The sequence below is a fragment of the Oxyura jamaicensis genome, unplaced genomic scaffold, assembly GCF_011077185.1.
Source record: "Oxyura jamaicensis isolate SHBP4307 breed ruddy duck unplaced genomic scaffold, BPBGC_Ojam_1.0 oxyUn_random_OJ101840, whole genome shotgun sequence".
Lineage (NCBI taxonomy): Eukaryota > Metazoa > Chordata > Aves > Anseriformes > Anatidae > Oxyura > Oxyura jamaicensis.
In genome coordinates, this window is record NW_023312209.1 from 11697 (window position 1) to 21629 (window position 9933).

The window sequence follows — 9933 nt, forward strand, 5'->3', positions numbered from 1 at the left end:
CCCCGGGGGGGGGGGGGCCCGGGGGGGGTGGTGACGGTGCCGTCCCCCGCAGGCCTGCGCAACGCCCCGCGCTGCTGGGACGTCATCCAGCCGCTGCTGTGCGCCGTCTACATGCCCAAGTGCGAGGACGGGCAGGTGGAGCTGCCCAGCCAGACCCTCTGCCAGGCCACCCGCGCGCCCTGCACCATCGTGGAGCGCGAGCGCGGCTGGCCCGACTTCCTCAAGTGCACGCCCGACCGATTCCCCGAGGGCTGCCCGGTACGGTGGGGCACCGCCGCGATGCCTCCGGGTCCCCCGTCCCCCCCGGGACCTGGAATTGGGGTTGGGGGGGGGGGGGAGGATGCGGGCTGGCCGTGCACCCCGCTGCTCCTCTTCCTCACGGCTCCTCTTCCTCCGGCAGAACGAGGTGCAGAACATCAAGTTCAACAGCTCGGGGCAGTGCGAGGCGCCGCTGGTGCGGACGGACAACCCCAAGAGCTGGTACGAGGACGTGGAGGGCTGCGGGATCCAGTGCCAGAACCCGCTCTTCACCGAGAGGGAGCACCGCGAGATGCACGTCTACATCGCCGCCTTCAGCTCCGTCACCATCTTCTGCACCTTCTTCACCCTGGTGAGCCGCGCCGACGGTGCAGGGCTGGGGGGGGGGGGGACACACGCGTGGAGGTGTCCCCAAAAAGGGGGGGGCGGTCACCCAGGTGTCCCCTTTTTTTTTTTTTTCCGCCCTCCAGGCCACGTTTGTCGCCGACTGGAGGAACTCCAACCGCTACCCCGCCGTCATCCTCTTCTACGTCAACGCCTGCTTCTTCGTGGGCAGCATCGGCTGGCTGGCGCAGTTCATGGACGGCGCCCGCGACGAGATCGTGTGCCGCGCCGACGGCACCATGCGCCTGGGGGAGCCCACGTAGGTGTCGCCTCCGTCCCCGTCCCACCCGCGTGTTCCTGCCCCGTGTCCCCTCCCGGCTGACGCCCCCGCCTCCCCCGTAGCTCCAACGAGACGCTGTCCTGCGTCATCATCTTCGTCATCGTCTACTACTCGCTGATGTCGGGCGTCATCTGGTTCGTCATGCTGACCTACGCCTGGCACACCTCCTTCAAGGCGCTGGGCACCACCTACCAGCCGCTGCTGGGCAAGACCTCCTACTTCCACCTCATCACCTGGTCCATCCCCTTCGTCCTCACCGTCGCCATCCTGGCCGTGGCACAGGTAACGGGGCCGCCAGCCCCTGGACCGGCTCGTGGGGGGGTGGTGGTGGTGGCCGCATCCTGCTGACCCCCCCGCGCCCCCCGGTCCTTATCTCTGCCAGGTGGACGGCGACTCCGTCAGCGGCATCTGCTTCGTGGGGTACAAGAACTACCGGTACCGCGCCGGCTTCGTCCTGGCGCCCATCGGGCTCGTCCTCATCGTGGGGGGCTATTTCCTCATCCGGGGTAGGTGCGGGACGGGGCTGGGGGGGCACCGTACGTGTGTCCCTCCCCCCGCCTCACCGCCGCGTCCCTCCGCCGCAGGGGTCATGACGCTCTTCTCCATCAAGAGCAACCACCCGGGGCTGCTGAGCGAGAAGGCGGCCAGCAAGATCAACGAGACCATGCTGCGGCTGGGTAAGGGCGGCACCACTTCTGGGGGAAATTCACGCGGGAATGGGGACGTTTGGCTCCCTGAACCCAGACAGCCCTGTCCCTCCTGCCCAGAGGCGGCCGTGTCTCGGCACCAAGGGACCGAGCTGTGTTGGTGGTGGCGTGGTCCTGGCGTGGTGTCTTTGTCCTGGTACTCTTGGGGTCTGCCTCGGATGGGGACTTGCCGCTTCTCTTCCAGGCATCTTCGGCTTCTTGGCCTTCGGCTTCGTCTTCATCACCTTCGGCTGCCACTTCTACGACTTCTTCAACCAGGCGGAGTGGGAGCGCAGCTTTCGGGAATACGTCCTGTGCGTGGGGCGGGGACGGGGTGCTCGTGGTGCTGCTTAGCTCCTCTCGGGGCGCTGAGCCTCGGGGTTGGTCCCCGTCCTCACGGCCTCACGTCTGCCCGTGCAGGTGCGAGGCCAACGTCACCATCGCCACGCAGACCAACAAGCCCATCCCGGAGTGCGAGATCAAGAACCGGCCGAGCCTCCTGGTGGAGAAGATCAACCTCTTCGCCATGTTCGGCACCGGCGTCTCCATGAGCACCTGGGTCTGGACCAAGGCCACCCTGCTCATCTGGAAGCGCACCTGGTGCAGGTGGGACCCCGGGGGATGTCGCCCCACGCCCCCCGTCCGGTGTCCCCAGGCTTACGTCCACCGGGTCAATGAGTTGTGGGGAGTGGGAGGGGAGCGGGGGGGGGGGACGTGGGGCGCGTCCATCCCATGCCGTCCCCAGCCCTTGGTGCGCCCCGTCCAGATGGGGAGGGTCCCCGAGCCCCCAGGTGCCATGCCTGGGGTTATGCGTGCCCCGTTCCACGTGGCCGTGCCCGGACGGGGCCACCCCGTGTCCCTGCTGTGACCGCCGTGTCCCCAGGCTGACGGGGCAGAGCGACGACCAGCCCAAGAGGATCAAGAAGAGCAAGATGATCGCCAAAGCCTTCTCCAAGCGCAAGGAGCTGCTGCGCGACCCGGGCCAGGAGCTGTCCTTCAGCATGCACACGGTCTCGCACGACGGCCCCGTGGGTACGTGCGGTGGCGGGGCGGGATGGGGCCACCTCCGCGGGTGTCCCCGTTGTCCCCCTCTTGACGTGGGTCCCCCCCTCTCCTGGTCCCCCCAGCCGGTTTAGCGTTTGACATCAACGAGCCATCGGCCGACGTGTCCTCGGCGTGGGCCCAGCACGTCACCAAGATGGTGGCCAGGAGAGGGGCCATCCTGCCCCAGGACGTCTCCGTGACACCCGTGGCTTCGCCTGGCAAGTCCTTGGGGACATCGTTTGGGGGATGAGAGGGGCGGCGGGGCTGGCGAGGGGCTGGGGGGCTGGGGGCGGGATGCGGCCGCTCTCACCAGCCCCGTGCCCGTCCCGCAGTGCCGCCGGAGGAGAGGGCCAACCTCTGGGTGGTGGAGGCCGACGTCTCCCCGGAGCTGCAGAAGCGCAGCCGCAAGAAGAAGCGGAGGAAGAAGAAGAAGGACGAGGTGTGCCCGGGCCCCGAGCGCTGCGCTGGGGGCTCCGCGGACCCCCCGGCCTCCAGCAGCGCCGTGCCTCGCCTGCCCCGGCTGCCCCTCCAGCCCTGCCTGGTGGCCGTGCCCCGCCGTGGTGGGGACGCCTTCGTCCCCACCGTCCTCCCGGGGCTCGCAGCCGGCCGGCCCGAAGGCAGCATCGCCGGGGGGCCGTGGGACGGGCGCAGCCGCAGAGCCGTTGTCCCCCACCTCATCAGCAACCCCTTCTGCCCTGAGAGCGGGTCCCCGGAGGACGAGAGCCCCGGCCCCAGCGGCGGGGGCTGGCAGCACAACGGGGGTCCCCGCTGGCCCCCCGAGGCCCTGCCCAATGGCGGGGGGACGAGGACTTGGGGCCGACGCGCCGGCTTGGCCCCCATCCACTCTCGGACCAACCTGGTGGACGCGGAGCTGCTGGACGCCGACTCGGACTTCTGAGCCCGGCAAGGACGCTGCGAGGGGCTCGTGGGGACGATGGTGTCCGCGTGGGGACAGCCTCGAGGGGACACCGCAGCCGGTCCCGAGCGTGGCCACGGGTGGCTTTTCCTCGGGGACAGCGGTTTCCGTCCCCGTGTCACCCGGATGAACTCAACGCGCGGGATGCCGGCGGGAAGGGCTTCGGCATCGCCGGGAGAGGAGAAGCGGGGTGCTGCTGGTGGAGCACCCCCCCCCCCGCGGGTCCTGCAGGGATTTGGGGGCGCTGCCTACGCCCCCCTGGGTGCAGGAGCGGGCGGCCCCCCGGGACAGCGATCCTAGGTAGCTTAGGGTAGATTCTGGGGAGCTTCCTCCCGCGTCCCGGGGGGCCGGGACCCCGCGACGCCCCCTGCTCGCCCTGTGCCCCCCCCGGCTAGATGGTACGTAGAGCTTACACACACTTGTGTGGTGCCAATAGGGATTTTTTTTACTACGACTATTTTTTTACTCTATAACACACCGGGACGTGCCTGCGGGATGCAGCCGCGTCCCCGCGGTGCTCACGTTTTTTTCGGGGTACGCCCGTGGTTCTGCAGGGGTCCCAAAGTGCCTTCCAGCTCCCGGGGTCGCCTCTGTCTGGGTGCAGCAGCCCCCGAGCCAAGCTATTTTTTTTTTTTTTTACTATTTTTTAAAAAAAAGAACAAGACCTGATTCCAGCCATCCTGACGTAGGAGGACGCCCCCGTCCTCGCCGGTGCTTTGTATCCGCCCGTTAGCCCTGTAAATGTCTCGAGTGTTTATTAAATCCTGGTAGGCTCCTGGCTTTCTCGCTATCCTGGTGACCTCCACGGGTTAATTTTTGCTGTGTAAAGCAAAACCCTCCTGTATCAGTATTAAATTTGCCAAGTTTCCATTGCTTTGGGCTTTTTTTTGGGGGGTGGGGGTGGGAATCTAGCGCGGGGAAGCGCCCTGGGGTTTTTCCTTTCTCCTAAAAGTGCCCCAGGCCGGTGCCAGCTGTGCCGTGAAGCTCCCGCAGGGACCGCCCCTGCGTAAATGGGGTGAAAATGGTAGGAATAGGGAAGGCTGTGAAACTAGCCAGGTTTTGTGGGCGCTCGTTAAGCGCCGTGGGTCCTGCTCTGGAGCCCCCATCCCGGCCCTTCCGCCCCCGGTGGCTATGAGCGGCCGCGGGCGCTCCGGGAGCTGTTTTGGGGACACAGAGCAGGGCCCCCAGCAGCAAAGTGGGGGGCTCGGGGGGGGGGGGGCCCTTGCCAGCAGATGGCACTATGGGCTTAAATATCCCCAAACCCAGGGGCTGGGTGGTCCCTTTGGGGCGCTGCCCCACCGGAGTGGGGTCCCCCAGCGGCGGGAGGGACAGGGCGGTGTTTGGGGACAGACGCCGCTTTTGGGAAGTGTTCGTTTTTATCTGGCTCAGGAGGGAGACCCTGTTCCGTTGTGTCCGGGGTGCTGGGTTACCCCGACCCCTGCTCCTGTCTTAAATTGGGGTGGAATTGCATTTTCCTGATGAGTTTCGGTGAGCGGTGGGCTGGGGCGTGCACTGGGAAGCCTGGGGAGGGCTGGTTTGGGGCTGAACGAAGCGTTTATTTTGAGGGATTTCCTTCTGTGGGCTTCACTTTTAAAAGCAGACAGCATTGAAGCAAATGTTCCGAAGTGAAGCTAACCAAAAGCTAAACGTGTTGGGGCTGACCCCATGCAGCACGCCGAACCCCCCCCCCCCATTTGGCACACGGGCAGAAAAACTCATTTATTTAGGGAAGGGGAAAAAATTGTATCCCGGGACACGCCGCGCCTTCCCCACGTGGGGCTCAGGACAGCCCCAAAACTGGGGGATTTGCACCGATTTCCTCCCCTCGCCTGGGCTTTCCCTGCGGGTCCCCATCACTGACCCATTCCGTCCCTCACATCGGGGCTGGGACGGGGGTGCTGCAAGGGGAGAGGCACAGGTTAGGAAAGGGCTTGGAGGACAAATCCCCCTTCGGTGACGTCCTCAGAGGGACGGGGAAGAGCTCAAGCGGCCGCCTTTCTTGGTGATCCTTTCCCCTTCAGTGCAGGAAACGGCTCAGGCGCCGCTCCACCTTACGCAGGGAGCAACGAGCCCTTCCTCTCGCCTGCCCTCCCGTTGGGAAACAGCTTTAAGATCTTCCAGTTTTTGTTATTTCAAGCCTTTTCCTGGCCGGGTGTCTGTCGGGCGTCCTCCAGGCAGAGGCTGGGGGTAGCTGAGGCTGCGGAGGCTTCGCGAGGCCGGGCACGGGGAGAGCCCCGATTGCACGAGAAGGCATCGCCCGCGTGGCTTCGGGATCCCCCCGCGTGGGGCAGAAGGGACGGGGATGGAGCCCCCCAAAACGTCCGCGCTGCGTTCACGTGGGCTTGGGAGGCACCGGGGGTAAACCCGAGGTGAAAGCGCTCGGGCAAGGCAGGGCAGTTTCGAGGAGCCTGGATAAGATTTGCCCCGAACACACGCGGCCGGCCGCCCCCGGGGCCGAGCGTCGGCGCTGCCTTGGCCTTAATTAAGTGAACGAGAAGCGCGATAGCGCGGGCCGGTCCCGGGGACGTTGCCAGAAGAAATCGATAGCCGCGGTCCCAGTCGGATTGCTCGGATCGCGTGTCCGCCTGCCATCAGGCAGGAATAGGCTGAATCATCCTAAATCTGAGGGGCAGGAGCTGCAATTAGACGAGCTAACGAAGGCCGCGGGCTCCGTTTGACGTCTGCTGCGAAATGCAGCCCGGCAGCACGGCCGCTGTCTGTCGGCTTTCCGCGGGAAGTCCCAGGGAGTTGAAAAGCTTCCACCCACGTGGGATTTTTTTCCCCCTTTTCCTCCCGTGTGAGGGATCAGCCTTCGCAGGGGCGTTGCGGTCGTGGAGGAGCCTTTGCCCTCCTGGTTATCGGCGGCTGGGCGCAGCTTCGTGCCCAGCAGCCCTGCCACCGCGCTCCACCACGCGGCGACCCCACGGCCGCTGCTTTTAGGACCAAACGCCACGGGGATGGGCAAATCCAGCCCGTGGAGCAGTCAGCGGGGGCTCTGCCCAGTGCCCAGCTCTGCCTCCTCCCGCGCAGGCGCCAGCATTTTGGCACGGCCACGGGGGATCGCGGGCCGTGGGGCAATTCCCATGCCCAAGGGTTTGTCCGGGATTGATTTTGCAGCCGGGGTGGTGGAAAAAAAAACAGTTTTTGTTCTGCTTGTGTAGGATCAAAGCTCGGCATCTGCCAGGGCTTTTCCTCTGCCCTTCCCTCTATTACCATGCTCCGGGGAAGAGCGGCACGAGGGAGCGGGACGAAACGACCGCGCTGTTTCATCCAATGTCGTTTGTGGTCGTCGCTTGTACGAGAAGCGGGTCCCGAGCCGGGCTGTTGGCCGTGCAGACCTGCAACCAGCCCCAGGCTGGGGAAATCCTCGCCTTTCACAGGCCACGTTCCCCGGCACGGGGCCCAGCGGCGGTGCCTGTCCCGTGTCCCCGTACCCAGCACAGCTCGTACGCGCCCCGTGCTCACAGAGCCCCGATTGTTCAAGCAGCAGAACCCTCCCCGCCCGCCGGCCTCTCCCTTCCTCCCCGATATCCGCTGCTTTTCCGGATAAACCCTCCAGCACGGCCTGGCGCCCCGCGGCCCTTGTGCGGCCGGAGCGCTGGCAAACCGGGGTACAACCCCCGAGCCCCGGCGCACGCCCCGATTGTGACGGAGAAGCGCCCAATTAACGGCCGCTAATTAGCGCTGGGGCGCTCGGCCGTGCTGAGATTACTCTGTGTGCCCCCTGGGACCCCCAGGACGAGGCCGTGCTCCGAAAGGCAAGCGGGGCAAGCAACGCGTGGCGGGGTGCTGAGCTCCGTGCCCGGTGCCCCCGCGTCGGGCGTTCTCTCCCCCATGGAGCCATCGGCGGCACCGGGGGGGGGGATTTCGGCCCCCAGGGGGGCTGCTCGGGGCCGGGATGCTGCTGGAACCGGGGCTCCGCATGGAGCCGGCTGGCGGGGAGGGATTTCCATCTGCTGCCACCCCGAGTCCCTCCCCCAGCAGCTTGCGAAGAGTTTTGTTTTCAAAGGCCCCTTTCTGAGACCGAAAGCTGCCCGAGCCTTCCTGACGGAGGGGCAGGAACGTGCTGAGAGACCGATCCTGATTTCGCTTCAGCAACAAAACGGGGTTATTTCAGTGAATTCGGGACTTTTCCCGGCGCTTTCCACGCACAAAGCCGTGTGTTTCTTTAACTTCGCCCCCCTGGCGCTCCTCCCGTCGTCCTCTCCGCGTGGCTTCCCGAGCCCATTAAATGCTTTCCAGCCCTCGCCTCTCCCCTGAGCGTTTTCCCGTCCAGCTGCCACCCGGGCACGTAATGAAACCGTTGTTCCTCCGCTCCCCGGTGGCTTTTTGCCAACGCGGCGTGTCGTGCTCGTGCTTCGTCGGCTGCTGTTCTTCCTCTCAAGGCGTGGAATTCTTCTTTTGGCTTCGTCGAAATCCCGCAGGTTGCTTTGCCCCGCGCCGGCCCAACCATTTCTGGCGGGTCCTGAAGCTCCACGCGAGCCTGTGGGACCTGGTGGCTTTTTTTCGAGGCTGCTCCACATCTCTCCTGGCTGATCCCAGCCCGTTGGGGACCAAGAGCCGCGGGATCCTTTCACCTCCAGCCAACGCAGCTCCTGCTCCTCCACCGGGAAGGCAACGTCGGGCTTTGCCCGGCCCCAAAAATCCTTGGCTAGAGGCTGAGCGATGAATAAGTTGACGCTGAAGAGCACAGAATTGGAATCGTGTGGACTTTGGGGAAAGGAAATGGGTTAAAAAGGAAACCCTCGTGCTGCCCGGCTGTACCAGAAGAGGCACGGCTCCCCCGGCCGCCCTCACTAAAGGGGATGGCAGTGCCCAAACCCCCACGTTTGTGCCGGTCTGCTGGAGCCCCCCATTTTTTGGAGGAAAAAAATAAATCGAAGAGCGGAGCTTGAATGCAAGAGCAAGTTGGGGGGCGGGGGGGGGGTGGTGAAGAATGGGAAAAATGAGAAACCTCGTAGGAGGAGTTAATTAAGGGAAATTTATCCGTCAGTATAAACTGACGGATGGATCTGTGGGCTCGGGGAACCTGGCAGAACAGCAAGTTTCCTGGCTTCGGATGCCGCTCTGCCAGCGCGTCTCAGCTCCTGCTCCTCGGGGCTTTGCCGGTGGCGGAGCCGCGGGGTCGGGAGGGAGGCTTGGAGCTGGCGCTGGGGACGTTTGGCACCTTGAGGTGGCCCAGGAGGTGGCCCAGCCTCGTGGTGCTGCCCGAAGGCTCCGGGGAAGGGTACGAGAGGCATGGCGGTGCTGGGGGCAGCGGGATGGATGCGGGGGAGCCCCCACAAGAGCAGCCCCCTCCCCAAGGCTGAGCAGCAGCAGGGGGGGCTCCGGGCCCTGCAGCTCCTCCTGGGCTCCCCCCCAGTCTGCCCAGGCCCTGTCCCAGTACGGACTGGGACGCGCTGGGGCCAGGCCAAAGCGTGGAGGCCCGGCCTCGAGGGAGCACGGGTGGCCCGCGGGGAGGCTCCCCGTGGCGAGGGGCTGCCGGGGAGCGGGAGGCAGGGCTGCCGTGCGGGAAATCCTTCCGAATTCTTCGAAACCACTGAAAATAAACCAGGCAGAAATTGAATTCTTCAGAACTATGAAATGAAACGGGATTTTGGTGCAGAGCGGGAGGCCCAGCACGGCTCGGGGTGCCCGGGGGTGCCCGGCCTCGTCCCCCCCCAGCGCCGCCATTCCGCGCCTCAGCCCTGTGAGGCGCACTAACCCCCCCCCTCCTCAGGACTACATCTCCCATGACCCCCCGCGCGGCCCCAGGCCGAGGCGCGGCGCGCTGCCCGCCGGGACTCGTAGTCCCCGCGCGGCTGCGGGCGGGGCGTGGCAACGGGAGGCGGGACTACAACTCCCGGCGTGCCCCGCGAGCGGGGGCGGCCCGGGGCGGGCCGGGCGGTCCCTGAGGAGAACCGGAGGCGGCGGCGGCGGCGGCAGCGGCGGCGGCGATGTCGGTGCAGGTGGCGGCCCCCGCCGTGGAGCTGAAGGAGCTGGGCGGCCCCATGGACAAGGCAGCGGGGCCGTCGTGTCCCGCCGCGGCCCCTCCGTCGTGTCCGGTGCCCGTTACCGAGCGGGAGGCGGCTCCGGCGGCCGAGCGGCCCCCTCCCGGTGGCGGCTGCCCCCCCCCTCCTCCTCCTCCGCCGCCCCCCTCCTCCTCCTCCTCCTCCTCCTCCTCCTCCTCCTCCTCCGCCGCCGCCAGGGTGCCGCAGGCCTCGGCCATGAAGCGCAGCGACCCCCTGCTCCCCCAGCACCGGCACCAGCACGGCGGAGGGGGCGATAACAACAACGGCGGCGGCGGCGCGGCCGAGGCGCTCGTCAGCCCCGACGGCACCGTCACCGAGGCGCCGCGCACCGTCAAGAAGGTACCGGGGGGGGGG

General features: G+C 66.3%; 2 protein-coding genes across 2 annotated transcripts in view; both read left to right on the plus strand.

Annotated features, from left to right (window-relative positions):
* Nucleotides 1–3611, plus strand: part of LOC118160134 (smoothened homolog) — a 7157-nt gene extending 3546 nt beyond the window's left edge. Inside the window, exons 2-12 of the mRNA XM_035314670.1 lie at nt 28–258; nt 401–610; nt 729–901; nt 985–1204; nt 1305–1428; nt 1507–1599; nt 1814–1922; nt 2029–2214; nt 2492–2640; nt 2736–2870; nt 2985–3611. Of these exons, the coding sequence (XP_035170561.1) occupies nt 28–258; nt 401–610; nt 729–901; nt 985–1204; nt 1305–1428; nt 1507–1599; nt 1814–1922; nt 2029–2214; nt 2492–2640; nt 2736–2870; nt 2985–3550 (2196 nt within the window). The 3' untranslated portion in view covers nt 3551–3611. The remainder of the gene's footprint in view (nt 1–27; nt 259–400; nt 611–728; nt 902–984; nt 1205–1304; nt 1429–1506; nt 1600–1813; nt 1923–2028; nt 2215–2491; nt 2641–2735; nt 2871–2984) is intronic.
* A 5893-nt stretch (nt 3612–9504) lies between these two features.
* Nucleotides 9505–9933, plus strand: part of LOC118160136 (adenosylhomocysteinase 3-like) — a 35598-nt gene continuing 35169 nt past the window's right edge. Inside the window, exons 1-2 of the mRNA XM_035314671.1 lie at nt 9505–9664; nt 9722–9918. Of these exons, the coding sequence (XP_035170562.1) occupies nt 9505–9664; nt 9722–9918 (357 nt within the window). The remainder of the gene's footprint in view (nt 9665–9721; nt 9919–9933) is intronic.